The 15463-nt window shown below is 39.1% G+C and overlaps 1 protein-coding gene across 22 annotated transcripts in view; it reads left to right on the plus strand.

The window, feature by feature from the left end:
- The window catches only part of LOC107810477 (uncharacterized), a 35177-nt gene that overhangs the window by 17001 nt on the left and 2713 nt on the right, over positions 1 to 15463 (plus strand). For 20 of the 22 annotated variants that reach the window (XM_075239513.1, XM_075239523.1, XM_075239508.1 and 17 more), the window contains 4 exons: positions 13054 to 13129; positions 13242 to 13350; positions 13566 to 13678; positions 13826 to 13884. In XM_075239513.1, coding sequence (XP_075095614.1) covers positions 13054 to 13129; positions 13242 to 13350; positions 13566 to 13678; positions 13826 to 13884 — 357 coding nt within the window. Of the gene's footprint in view, positions 1 to 13053; positions 13130 to 13241; positions 13351 to 13565; positions 13748 to 13825; positions 13885 to 15463 lie in introns of all 22 variants that reach the window. The other 2 variants (XM_075239505.1, XM_075239504.1) reach the window with 1 other exon arrangement.

Below are 15463 nucleotides of genomic sequence, written 5' to 3' on the forward strand. Positions count from 1 at the left end.
TTGTTTCCGATATATCCTCGGCTCAAGAATAGGTGGCAAGGAAGAAAATGGAAGAAGTAGATAAAAGAGGGGGAAGAAAGAAAGAGGGAGACAAAAGACAATAAGGAAAAAAAGGAAGAAAAAGTAGCATCAAATAGTAACAATCAGGGAGCAATAATTTCCAATAAAAGGGGAGAAAATGTAGCATCAAATAGTAACAATCAAGGAGCAATAATTTCCAATAAAAGGGGAGAAAAAGTAGCATCAAATAGTAACAGTTAGAGAGCAACAATTTCCAGTAGCAGTTTTCAAACAAACAACAATGGACGTGGTAGCTAAGTACCAGATACACTAACAATCTAAAAGAAAGCATCTCTCAACCAACAACAAGGATACTACTAGTACTACTGGTAAACGTAGGAGGAAGTCACAACTACCTGTCAACCCACCACCTTAATTCTCGATCTCCATGCCTTCGTATCGCTAGTCATGTCCTCGGTTAGGTGAAGCACCGGCATGTCCTGCCTAATCACCTTTTCTCAATATTTCTTTGGCCTACTCCCGCCTTGAGGACCTCTCACACCTCCTGATCAGGGCATCTATGTCTCTCCTTCTCACATGCCCAAACCATCGCAGCCTCGATTCCCGCAACTTGTCTTCCACGGATGCCACTCCCACCTTGTCCCTAATAACTTCATTCCTAATCTTGTCTTTCCTAGTATGTCCACACATTCATCTCAACATCCTCATTTCAGCTACACTCATCTTCTAGACATGTGACTTCTTGACGGGCCAACACACAACCCCATACAACATAGCCGGTCTAACCACCACCCTGTAGAACTTGCCCTAAAGTCTAGTGAAGGGCAAGTGAAAATACTTGTTAGTTTACAGATATGTATAGTATGGTGTAGTGTTGTCCCACATTGGAAGAGGAGTAATGTCTCCTTGTAGTGTATAACTATAAATAGGGACCTCTTGTATTGTATTTATCATCCAATATCAATAACATATTCTCTCCTGTGCCTTCTCACATGGTATCAGAGCATTAGTGAGAAAAGATCGCTGTGCGTCATTCCAGCGTTAACCAGGAGGCTTGTCTAAGTGAAAGTCACTTTCTGTCGGTGTTGTGCTAAAACCAACACCACCACGAGGTAGATCACCCTCCGTCGACCAACCACTGAAATTTTATCCGGCAGAAAAGCCGCTACGCTCCTCCACGCGCCGGCAACAACTACTTTTCCGGCGAGGGATCCGGCCACTTTCCGGCCATATTTTCGCGAAACTTCTTTAGGATAGTGTGCTCTCCTCAAAATTCCGAGCCTACCCATCTAATTCAAAATAAATTCCGGCCACTTTTATATTTTTTCGGCGTGAACAGTAACCTTTCTGGCCATTTTTTGAAAATATTTCTTCAGGACAACTTGCTCGCAAAGGAATTCCGAGTCTATCCATCTTGGTTACGAAAGATTCCGACAACTTTGGAATTTTCGGGCGAGCTATAGTGTTTCCGGCACAGAACAATGTTCTGTTTTCCTGCTGTAAACAGTGTTTTTTCAAGCTATTTCTTCAGTTTTCTCACAGGAGTTACTTATTTCCACTATTTCAAGTTAACCCTACTACTACAAATTGTAGCGACATGGGAACCGATGCTTTGAATAGTCGGATGGTTTCTTTAGCAGAGTATATTGAGTTCCTTCAGTATAAAGCATGTAAGCAGACATCTTCTGAGATAGCTTCTGTTGTTCAAACAGGTAATAACGTGACTTGTTTCTCCCAATCCTCATCCTCTGAGTCTTGGGTCATTGATTCAGGTGCATCAGATCATATTTCTGGTAACAAATCTCTTTTCACTACTATTTCGTATTCTCAATCTCTTCCAAAAGTCACAATGGCCAATGGGTCTCAAACCATGGCAATTACAATAGGTCAAGCAAGCCCGCTTCCTTCCTTACCTTTAGATTCCGTCCTTTATGTTTCCAATAGTCCTTTTAATCTCATAGCTGTTAGTCGCTTAGCCAAATCACTTAAATGCGTTGTTTTATTTCTTGATGACCATGTTTTTATACAGGAACGCAGTACGGGGCGGATCATTGGTATCGGGCGTGAATCAAACGGACTTTATTACCTTATCCTTGCTAAATCACACGGACTCACATCTTGTCTTCCTTATACAACTTGCCCTGTTACTGATTCACCAGATTTATTACATAAACAGTTGGGACATCCCAGTTTGTCAAAACTTCAGAAAATGGTATCTGGTTTATCTCACTTGTCAGCTCTAAAGTGTGAGTCATGTCAGCTCGGTAAGCATACCCGCTCCCATTTCCCTCGGCGTCTTGATAATCGAGCAGAGTCACCTTTTACTTTAGTCTATTCAGATGTTTGGGGTCCTAGTCGGGTCAGTTCCACCTTGGGATTTCGCTACTTTGTCAGTTTCATTGATGATTATTCCAGGTGCACTTGGATATTTTTGATAAAAAATCAATCTGAGCTGTTTTCTATTTTCCAGACCTTCCACGCTGAAATTCAAAATCAATTTGGGGTTTCTATTCGCACATTTCGTAGTGATAATGCCCGAGAGTATTTGTCTTCCCCATTTCAGCAGTTTATGAATTCTCATGGGATTATTCGTCAAACATCTTGTCCGTACACATCTCAACAAAATGGGGTAGCTGAAAGAAAGAATAGACATCTTATTGAAACTGCTCGTACCCTACTCATACAATCTCATGCTCCGTTGCTTTTTTTGGGGGATGCAGTTCTTACATCTTGCTATCTTATTAATCGTATGCCATCTTCAGCTATCCAGAACCAAGTTCCATTCTCTGTCATGTTTCCCCACTTACCTTTGTTCTCTCTTCCACCCCGTATCTTTGGAAGCACTTGTTTTGTCCATAACCTTACTCCAGGAACAAATAAGTTAGCTCCTCGTGCTCTTAAGTGTGTATTTCTGGGTTTCTCGAGAACACAAAAGGGGTATTGATGCTACTCTCCTGACCTCCAGCGGTACCTTATGTCCGCTGATGTTACCTTCTTTGAAACCTAATCATACTTCACAGGTTCAGGTCATCACTTAGATATTTCTGAGGTACTACCAGTTTCATCTTTTGGAGATTCTGTCACTTCAGCTCCACCACCTACAGCTCCAGTTGTAGCTCCACCACCTATATCTCCAGTTGTAGCTCCACCACCTATAGCTCCGGTTGTACCACCTACAGCTCCGGTTGTAGCTCCACCACCTATAGCTCCATTTTCTCCACATAATCCAGTTCAACCTTCTGCAGCTCTACCACTCTTGACTTATCATCGTCGTCCACATCCAGCATCAAGCCCAGGTGATTCACGCCCCGCATCCGATTCTGCACCTACTGCGGACTTGTCTCCTCTTAGTCAACCAATTGCACTCCGCAAAGGTTTACGATCCACACTTAATCCTAATCCCCACTATGTCGGTTTAAGTTATCATCGTCTGTCGTCACCTCATTATGCCTTTATATCTTCTTTGTCCACTGTTTCTATCCCTAAGTCTACAGGTGAGGCACTATCTCATCCAGGATGGCGACATGCTATGTTTGACGAGATGTCTGCTTTACATGCGAGTGACACTTGGGAGCTTGTTCCTCTTCCTGCAGGTAAGTCTACTGTTGGTTGTCGTTGGGTTTATGCAGTCAAAGTCGACCCGGATGGCCAGGTTGATCGGCTTAAGGCTCGTCTTGTTGCAAAAGGATATACTCAAATTTTTGGGCTTGATTATAGTGATACTTTCTCTCCCGTGGCTAAAGTAGCATCTGTTTATCTCTTTTTGTCCATGGCTGCTGCACGTCATTGGCCTCTTTATCAGTTAGACATTAAGAGTGCTTTTCTCCACGGTGATCTTGAGGAAGAAGTTTATATGGAGCAACTACCTGGTTTTGTTGCTCAGGGGGAGTTTAATGGTTGTGTGTGCAGATTGCGCAGGTCACTATATGGTTTGAAACAGTCCCCTCGAGCTTGGTTTGGTAAGTTCAGCACAATTATTCAGGAGTTCGGCATGACTCGTAGTGAGGCTGATCACTCAGTGTTTTATCGGCATTCTGCTCCTAATCTGTGTATTTATCTAGTGGTTTATGTTGATGATATTATTATTACTGGTAATGATCAGGATGGTATTACTAATCTGAAGGAACATCTCTTTCAGCACTTTCAGACTAAGGATTTGGGCAGATTGAAGTATTTTCTAGGTATTGAGGTCGCTCAGTCTAGCTCAGGTATTGTTATTTCACAGCGGAAGTATGCCTTAGACATTCTTGAGGAGATTGGAATGATGGGTTGCAGACCTATTGACTCTCCTATGGATCCGAATGCTAAGTTTCTGCCTGGACAGGGGGAGCCTCTTAGAGACCCTACGAGATATAGGAGGTTGGTTGGCAAATTGAATTACCTCACAGTGACTAGACCTGACATTTCTTTTCCGGTGAGTGTTGTAAGTCAGTTTATGGATTCTCCGTGTGATAGTCACTGGGATGCAGTTGTTCGCATTCTTCGGTATATAAAGTCAGCTCCAGGCAAAGGATTACTATTCGAAGATCGAGGCCACGAGCAGATTGTTGGGTACACAGATGCTGATTGGGCAAGATCACCTTTTGATAGACGTTCTACGTCTGGATATTGTGTTCTAGTAGGAGGTAATTTGGTCTAGTGGAAGAGCAATAGACAGAATGTAGTTGCTCGATCTAGCACCGAAGCCGAATATCGGGCCATGGCTATGGCGACGTGTGAGTTAGTTTGGGTCAAGCAGTTGCTCAAGGAGTTAAAGTTCGGAAAAATCAGCAAGATGGAACTAGTGTGTGATAACCAAGTTGCTCTTCATATTGCGTCAAATCCGGTGTTCCATGAGAGGACTAAACCCATTGAGATCGACTGTCACTTTGTCAGAGAAAAATACTTTCAGGAGATATTGTTACAAAGTTTGTAAAGTCGAATGATCAACTAGCAGATATTTTTACTAAGTCTCTTACTGGTTCTCGTATTAGTTACATGTGTAACAAGCTCGGTACATATGATATGTATGCACCGGCTTGAGGGAGAGTGTTAGTTTATAGATATGTATAGTGCAGTCTTGTCCCACATTGGAAGAGGAGTAATATCTCCTTGTAGTGTATAGCTATAAATAGGGACCTATTGTATTGTATTTATCCTCCAATATCAATAACATATTTTCTCCCGTGCCTTCTCACAGTATTTATCATCCAATATCAATAACATATTTTCTCCCGTGCCTTTTCACAATACTAATACTAATAACTAGTACCAGCAGTTCTTAATATTTATTTTTCCTTAATTCGGGTCCATTTCATCCCAATACTAGTAAATAGTCATCTTTTAGTACAAATTAAGAGGTTTTCTAAAATTAGAGGTTCTTCAAATCACACACTTATTCCTACATTACCATACAAATCCCTAACCATATAAAAAAAGATTGAAAAATTCCTGACAAACAATGTACTCAATATAAGTACAACCCAATTAAGTCTTTCATTGTCTTCTATTCTCAGTTAAGTGTGTTGATTTTTCTGGAGATTCTAGGTCTTGTAAGACAATTTTTTGGTTGAAGTGTGTGTAATCATCTTATCTAAATGCTTATGCCGTTAGAAAGAGAATACTTATTTTTCTTAATTGTGTCTTCAGCACACCATCTCACGTGCAGGCATGATTCTTTTTTCATGGGTCAAGCACGTGAATTTTTTTTCCGATAATGGGTGGTGTTGAGATTCGAACCTAAGATACCTCTACTTGCTCTAATACCATGTTGCAGTATGTGTGACCATCTCATCTAAACGCTTAAGATTTTAAACGAGTTGGTCATACAATTCAACATGGTATCAAAGCGACACCTATTTCTATCTTGATTTACCCAATATTAGGCCCCATGTTAAATTATCCATGCTCTAGATGTCCAGTCTTACGCATGAAGGGGTGTTAAGTGTCCCACATTGGTGGAGAAAATAGGATGTTGTCTTCTTATATTATCTTGGGAAATCCTGAGTTAGGCCCAAAGTCTATTTCTTTATATGGTACCAGAGTAGACAGAGGTGCTGAGTTCGTGTCTCATTGCCACCCATTATCCCTCAGTTATTGTATGCTGATGACACTTTGTTCTTCTGTGATGCTGAAGTGGATCAATTGAGGTATGTGAGATTGATTCTCACCTTGTTTGAGGTTGTCTGGGCCCCGGTTTGTTGTTTTCAATCAATGAAGTGGAGAAAAAAAAAGATCAAATTTCGGCCGACATTGGGATGTGAAATAGGTTCTTTACCTACATTATACCTTGGTCTTTCTCTGGGGCAAAAAACAAATCCATGGAAATACGGAATGGAGTGACAGATAAACGTGAGAAGAGATTAGCAAGATGGAAGACTCAATATTTATCGTGTGGGAAAAGGATAATTCTGGTAAATAGCATTTTGGATTCACTGCCTACCTATGCCATGTCACTTTCTCCTTTACCTTCTAAAGTGAAAAAAAGGTTGGATTCGCTTAGAAGGAATTTCATATGGAAGGAAACAAGGAGAATAGATGCTTTCATCTCGTGAGATGGAAATCTTTGATCTCTAGCAAAAGAATTGGTAGAGTGGGTATTAGAAATTTAAGATTGCATAAGAAAAGCCTTCTATGGAAGTGGCTATGGAGATACAACACTGAAGTCAAAGCTTCATGGAGGAAGGTGTTTATGCAGAAATATGGGCAACAAGGACATTGCAGTACTAAATCAGTAAGTTCTTCTTTTGGGTTAGCATTTGGAAAGCAATCAGAAAATATTGGGAGGAATTTGTTATGAATACTGGTTTCAGAGTTGGTAATTGTGGAAAGAGTAAGAAACTTGAATAATTTCATTCATGCCTTTGAATGCCATATACATGACTTTATATACAAGAAAAGCTTAGAAACAGAATCATTTAAATCCCATAAAATCAGGGATTATACAGAATAAAATAAAAAAAGAATCAGAATTTGATATTTTAGATTACAACAATTATCTCTAAAATCTTAGAGGATCAGATCTTGATATGGACAATATCCTCTATCATTCAACACTCCCCCTCAAGCTGGTGAATGGATATCTTCCATTCCTAGCTTGCTTATCAGGTCTTGAAACACATTGTTTGGCAGTCCTTTTGTTAAAACATCGGCCAACTAATCTTTTGTAGATACAAATGGCGTACAGATGAGTCCACTAACTAATTTCTCCTTAATGAAGTGTCTATCTACCTCAATATGCTTAGTGCGATCATGCTGTACAGGATTATGAGCTATACTTATTGTTGATTTATTGTCACAATATAGTCTCATAGGTCCTTCCCATTTTATCTTAAAATCATCAAGGATTATCTTTAACCATAACAACTCACAAACTCCCATCTTCATAGATCTGAACTCGGATTCTGCACTTGATCTGGCCACAACATTTTGTTTTTTACTTCTCCAAGTCACAAGATTTCCTCCTAAAAAAGTACAGTATCCAGAAGTTGACCTTCGATCCACTAATGAACCAACATAATCTGCATCAGTATAAGCCTCTAAAACCATGTCTCCTCCTCTTCTGAATAGTATTCCTTTTCCCGGACTTCCTTTAAGATATTGTAGAATCCTGTTGGTCGCTTGGAGATGCATTTCTCTAGGGTCATGCATAAATTGGCTAACGACACTTCCAACAAAGGCAATGTCTGGCCTTGTATGGGACCAGTAGATCAATTTCCCTACAAGACTTTGATTCGAGCCTTTATCTACCACAGAATCTTCTGCAGCATTGCACAACCCATGATTATATTCAATTGGTGTGGCCACTAGTTTACACCCTAATTTCCCTGTTTCTTTCAACAAATCAAGCACATATTTTTGTTGGGAAATAAAGATTCCTTGTTTAGAATGTGCTACTTCAATTCCCAAAAAATACTTTAATTTTCCAAGATCCTTGATATCAAATTCCTTGAGTAAACAATTCTTCAAATTGTGTATCTCCTTTGAATCATCACATCTTACTATGATATCATCTACATAGACTAGTAGAGCAGTTACCTTTCCTGTTTTTGAGTGCCTTATGAACAAGGTGTGGTCTCCTTGACTCTGCCGATAGCCTAGCTTGATCATAACCTTTGTAAATCTTCCAAACCATGCACGGGGTGATTGCTTTAGTCCGTAGAGTGCCTTCTTCAGTCTGCATACCATTCCCTTCTTGCTTTCAAAACCAGGTGGTACCTCCATATAGATCTCCTCATCTAAATCTCCATGTAGAAAAGCATTTTTAACATCAAATTGCTGTATCTTCCAATTAAAAATCACAGCCAATGACAATAAGATCCTCACTGTGTTCATTTTTGCCGCTGGGGCAAAAGTCTCCAAATAATCAATTCCATAGGTCTGTGTGTGACCCTTTGCTACCAAACGGGCTTTAAATCTTTCTATAGACCCATCTGACTTGTATTTCACGGTAACACCCATCTACACCCTACCGCCTTTTTCCCTTTTGGTAATTCCACCATTTCCCAAGTTTTATTCTTCTGCAATGCTTCCATTTCTACCTTCATTGCTTCTTCTCACTCTTTGTTACCTAATGCTTCAGATAAATTTTTTGGAACAGGAATTGTGTGGAGGTTACTGAGAAAAGCTTTATGGCTTGGGGATAAGTTTTGATATGTCAAGGAAAGGCACAAAGGGTGTTGTGTGCAGGTTCTGGTTCCTTTTCTAAGTGCAATGGGAAGGTCAAGGTCATTTGGTTGGTTATGATCTTCTTTATGATCAGTTTGGTTTGGTGTTTCTGATGGTTCAACAGGTTCAGGATAGGTATTAGGAGTAGTAACATGAGGAGATAATTGTGGTTGAGTAGTTTGATCAGTTACCCTCTTTCTTCTGGAATAAACCTGCAATGGTGGATTACTTTCTTGAATTCCTTCATCTATATCAAGATTAGAAGACTCAATAGGTTCATTAGGATTTAGAGACTCAGATGAGTGAAGAGATGGTGACTCGGGCAAGGACACAGATAAGGATTTGTCATGGCTAGGAATAGACAAATCAAGTAGTGATAAGTCTAGAGATCCTTTTCCATCCAATGACTCCCCCTGAATGTAATAATTTTTAAAACATGACTCACTTTCATCAAATGTGACATCAGCTGAAACAAAAAACTTCTTGGTTGATGGTTGGTTACACTTATATCCTTTTTGAGTAGGAGAATATCCAAGAAAACACACTTAAGAGCACGTGGATCTAATTTGCCTATATTCTGAGAATGAATGTGAACATAGGCAATACTCCCAAAGATTCTAGGAATCAATTTACTTGAATTTTCGAAATTCGGGAAGAAACTCCTAAGAGTATCAAGTGGGCTTTTAAAATTCAGAATTCTTGATGGTATTCTGTTACTAAGGTATGCAGCAGTTAGGACAGCTTCCCCCCAATACTGATTTGGAACCCTTTTGTGAAACAATAGTGATCTAGTAATGTCAAGTAACAAACCGTTTCTTCTCTCCGCTATCCCATTTTGTTGAGGAGTATTGACACACAAGGATTCATGAATAATTCCCTCCTTTTTGAAGAAAACAGAGAGGTTTTGATTGAAGTAGTCCTTGGCATTATCAGAACGGAATCTTTTAATTGTCACATCAAATTGGGTTTTGACCAGATTAAAAGAGGTAGGAAGAACATGGCTGACATCTGATTTTTGCTTTAACAAATAGATCCACGTTACTCTTGTACAATCATCAATGAATGACACAAACCATCTAGCACCAGAAATATTAGGAATGGAAGAGGGTCCCCAAACATCACTATGAATAAGAGAAAATGGAGTCTGACATCTTTTGTTGCTTATTGGAAACGAAACACGTTTATGTTTTACAATTTCACAATCTTCACGATGAAAAGATTCAACAACCAAATCTTTGAATAAAGATGGAAACATTAGCTTGATTACATAAAAAGAAGGATGACCTAAGCGACGATGATAGAGCCAAACTCTCTCTTTATTGGACATAACATATTCAGACAAGAATGAACTAGATAAGGAATTCTTAATTGTATCTCCACCATTGTGAAAATCCAGAAAATAAAGACCACCTTTCTCACTAGCACGCCCAATCATCTCCTTCGTGTCCTGTATCTGAAATGCACAATATGAAGAGAAAAAAGTTACTTTGCATTTGGAATCTTTGGTGACTTTGTGGACAGAAATGAGATTTGCAAATAACTTTGGGACATGAAGAACATTCTTAAGTATCAAAGACTTTCCCAGTTGTATGTCTCCTTGGCCAGCTACAGTAATAACTGAACCATCCGCTATAGTTATTTTTTTATAGCTAGGGCAAGGTGAATATGATATAAAGAGATGGGAGGAACAAGTCATATGATCAGTTGCCCCGGAATCAACCACCCACATTGGAGAAAATTTGTCTCTAACATTAGCAACAAAAGTGGAAGAAATACCTGCAAAGGCCATTGAACAACTACCTGCCGAAGATGATATCTCCAGAGATTCCAGCAATGTCTTCAATTTCTCAATATCTTCTTTGTTGAATTCTGGGACTAATGGATTTTTTTTCATCAATCTGAGGGTTGCTAGCAATGTGTGCCTGCTTTCCATCAAAAGTATTTTTGGTTGGAGGTTTACCATTGAGTTTCCAACATCTTTCTCTCGTGTGCCGGTACTTTTTGCAGTAAGTGCAGTAAAGATTGTCCCTGTTGACAAGCGGTTTGAATGAACTTGCGGGCTTGACGGTGCTCTTCAATTGTGAAACTTCAGACTCCTTATTATTTGTCCCTTTTGTCATAAGAGCCGATCCTTCATTTATTTGAGTTTCAAGCATAACACTCCTTCGTCCTTCCTCTGTCCGTATAATGGCCATTGTCTCATTCAATGATGGCAGATCTTCTTTCCCTAAAATTTGCACTCGTACAGCATCAAACTTTGCATTTAGCCCCGCAAGAAATTCATAAATCCTTTCTTTTTCAATAAATCTTTTCAAAATTACAGCACCGTCTGTGCAACGCATTTGAATGCATTGATAGTGATCCGTCTCTTGCCATAACCACCCCTATAAAAGGTTAGAATATTCAGTGACAGATCGAGCTCCCTGTTTTGTTGCATATAATTTTGTTTTTATTTCATAGATCCTGGCAGCATCATGAACTTTAGAGTATGTCTCCTTCACTGCATCCCAAATTTCCTTAGCAGTATTCAGAAACATAACGGTATCACTAATTTCTGGAAGCATGGAGTTCCATAACCATGACATCACCATTGAATCATGTTCATCCCATGCATCAAACTTGGGGTCTTCTTTAGATGGTCCTGTACCGAGGAGATGTCCTAATTTCCCTTTACCTTTTAGAAAGGTACGAACAAGCTGAGACCATTTTAGATATTTTTTCCCATTCAACCGATAAGAGGCTTGGATATTTTGTAAATCTCCAATTGAAACTGTAGAACTATGCTCTACAGTGGCAGAAACAATTTCAGAGACTGGAGTATTTGCAATAGTACTCTTTTCGGACATGGTTTTCAAATGGTTTCAACCCTTGGGCGGATAAAGAGGACAAATGTGATGAAAAGATGGATGAATGAAAACAAATCAGTCAGGAATAAGCCTAACGCTCTGATACCATGTGGAAAGAGTAAGAAACTTGAATAATTTCATTCATGTCTTTGAGTGTCATATACATGGCTTTATATACAAGAAGAGGTTAGAAACAGAATCATTTAAATCCCATAAAATAGGGGATTATACAGAATAAAATAAAAAAAGAATCAGAATTTGATATTCTAGATTACAACAATTATCTCTAAAATCTTAGAGGATCAGATCTTGATATGGACAATATCTTCTTGGGAATCCTCTATCATTCAACAGTAATAGCAGGAAAATATTTCTGAAAATTGACCCACCACTTTTTATTCTGGACAAAGGAATCCTGTCTAATTCACTAATTCGGGGGAAGATACTGAATTTTTGTAGTTGAAAAAGATTTCCGGAATGATAATTGGGTAGGACATGGTCCTCTTAGAGACATATCCAGATCTGTTCAGTTTAGCCTCTTCACTTGAAGCTACCATTGAAGATGCATGGAGTCAACAGGGTTGGAATCTTGTTTTCAGAAGATTATTGAATGATTGGGAGATTGAGAGGGTGGTTGGTATTCCAAAGACACTAAAGGTTTTTCATGGTGTTAGCAATATGGATGATTCACTGCATTGGAATGGGAGCAGCAACAAGAAGTTCCCGGTAATGTCAGCTTATCATCTCTTGTCAGATTCTTCTCACACAGGTTCTGATTGGCCTTGTAACTCCATCTGGAAAGTCAATGCTCCATTCAAAGTTGTCTGTTCACTTGGTTGGTGGCTAGGAAAGCATGTTTGACACATGAAAACCTCCAGAAAAGAGGGATTTCGTTGACCTCCAGGTGTTTCTTGTGTCGAGAGCAAGCAGAAAACAATAGCCATTTATTCCTTCATCGTAGGGTCACTTGTATCTTATGGCAATGGTTTTTGTCCTTGGCTGGGATCAATTGTGTAATGCCTAGAGATACAAAGGATCTGTTGGGGAGCTGAAAGAATGCAGCAGGTAGTATCGGACAGAAGAAATGGTGGAATGTGTTCCTGCCTGCATTTGGTGGACTGTATGGCAAGAAAGGATCGCTAGGTGTTTTGAAGACAATTCTTGATCTATACAGAAAATCAAGATGAAGTGCTTTTTGTCCTTTCTTTTCTGGTGTAAAGAAAATTATGTAGAGGATATAGAAACTTCTTTTGAATTTTTTGAAGCCTTGTAAGATGAACAATGCCTTTTGCAATTGTAAATACCTGTTACCTTTCTAAAAGAAAAAAACTATTCTGCTAATGGAAGCAAGATTCTTTTTTCAGTTAAAACATTCACTTGTTTTACTTTGTAGTTTATTCATTTAAAGCAAGATTCACTTGTTTTATTCTGGTTAAACAATTTTTAGGGGACCTATGTGAGAGTTCTGATATGCTTAATTAAGATGTATTTGGTAGTTCTTGTTAGCCTCAAGAACCGATCCTAAATGGCAGTTTTGTAGGCGTGGTTCGAGTGACATTGGCAAATTGGGCTGTGCTTCTTTAACTGTCTGGAACATGAGGATGTGGAAGGCTATGGTATGTTCATATTCTGGGTCCCAGTTGTATCCAATGCTGAATTTTCAATACTATTACTTTCCCTTTCAGCAAGAGGATTCTCAAGCCTAACTTTCTTCAAACTTTATTGAAGACAGTCCTTCCTCTTGGCGAAGATCCACCTGCAATTACTTCAGTATGCTTCAATCACAATGGAAAACTTTTAGCAGCTGCAGCTACTGATGGAATGATACACATGTTTGGTATCCTTGTCTGAACTAGTGAATATAGTGTGTCGATGTCCTCTCTTATACCTTGCATTAGAAGCCTTTGAATTTATTTCGCATTGTCTCTGCCTATTTCTCTCTCTGGATGATTGTGAGTAATGGTGTTTAGGGAAGGAACCTGTTCAGTTAGTTGAGATGCTTTCATAACTTCGCTGGCCTCCATAGCCAGCATAACCTTAACAAGGTGATAGATATGTCTGCTGGCTTGCAAATTACTGGATGGCCGGCACATGATTCTGCAATTAGTTCTGTTTTGTTTGGTTCTGATGAGACAAGCATTTTCACTTTGGGTATAGATGGAAAGGCAAGTTATTCAGCAGTCACCAAATCCACTTTATTTTTCTTTCATGCATTTGAGTGCTTCTCCATATATGTACGGTTATCTCCTTGCTGAAAGCTTTGCTTTGTTAGCTGCATTGTGAAGAATCTAACTCAGTAGCTTGTGAAGCAGATATTTGAGTGGAGTTTGCAGAATCAAGGCAAAGTACTTTGGTCAAGAGAATGCAGCAGGTAAATATGGATTGTTTAATCCTTTAGTTTTGGTTTTTCATTCTTGTATGACAATTCCACTTAACTAGCAAGGTTTTTCTAGCCCTAGCCTCATGCATGCGCATCTCACATGGTATTTGTGAGAAACATTGACACGGAAAAATATATTATTGATGTGTTTAAACTATAATACAAGAACTCCTATTTATAACAATACACAATATATACATTACTCCTATTCCATGTGGGATTATATTTACATGAACTAACTCTAATATTCCCCTCAAGCTGGTGCATATAAGTTATATGTACTAAGCTTGTTACATACTAATACGAGGACCCTTGAGAGATTTGGTGAAAATATCTGCAAGTTGATTATTTGACTTCGCAAACTTTGTAATAACATCTCCTAAGAGAATCTTCTCTCTGATGAAGCGAAAGTCAATCTAGTCCTTGTATGGAACATTGGATTTAATGCAATATGAAGGGCAACTTGATTATCATACACAAATTTCATCTGGCTGATTTCTTCAAATTTTAATTCTTTGAGCAACTGCTTGATTCAAACTAGCTCACATGTTGTCATAACCATGACTCAATATTCTGCTTATGCGCTCGATCGAGCAACTACATTCTATTTCTTGCTTTTTCAAGAGACAAAATTACCTTCTACTAAAACACAATATCCAGATGTAGAACGTCTATTAGAAGGTGATCCTGACCAATCAGCATCTGTGTATCCAATAATATGCTCGTGGCCGCGATCCTCAAATCGTAATGCTTTGCCTGGTGCTGATTTTATATACCGAAGATTGCGAGACTTACAACAATCATAGGAAATGAAATGTCAGGTCTAGTCAGTATGAGGTAATTCAATTTTCCAACCAATAGTCTATATCTCGAAGGATCGCTAAGAGCTCCCCCTGTCCTGGCAGAAGAGCTTAGCATTCAGATCCTTGGGAGTGTCAACAGGTCTGCAGCCCATCATTCCTTTCTCCTCAAGAATATCTAAAGTATATATTTTTGTGAAATAACAATATTTGAGCTAGACTGAGCGACCTTAATACCTAGAAAATACTTTAATCTACCTAGATCCTTAATCTGGAAGTGCTGAAAGGGATGTTGATTCAGATTTGTAATTCCATCCTGATCATTGCCAGTAATAGCAATATTATCAACATAAACCACCAGATAAATGCACAGATTAGGAGCAAAATGCCGATAAAACACAGAGTGATCAACTTCAATACGAGTCATGCCGAACTCCTAAATAACTGTGCCGAACTTACCAAACAGGCTTGAGTAGATTATTTCAAACTATAGAGTGACCTGTGTAATCGACATACAAGACTACTAGACTCCCCACTAAGCAACAAAACCAGGTGGTTGTTCCATATAGACTTCATCCTCAACATCACCATGGAAAAAGGTATTCTTAATGTCCAATTGATAAAGAGGCCGATGACGAACAACAATCATGGACAGAAAAAGGCGAACAAATACTACTTTAGCCACGAGAGAGAAAGTGTCACTATAATCAACAACATACCCATTATAATTCCACGAATGAGGTCTTGGGAGGGTAGTGTGTACGCAGACC

Source organism: Nicotiana tabacum, chromosome 19 (genome assembly GCF_000715075.1).
Source record: "Nicotiana tabacum cultivar K326 chromosome 19, ASM71507v2, whole genome shotgun sequence".
NCBI classification, from domain to species: Eukaryota; Viridiplantae; Streptophyta; class Magnoliopsida; order Solanales; family Solanaceae; genus Nicotiana; species Nicotiana tabacum.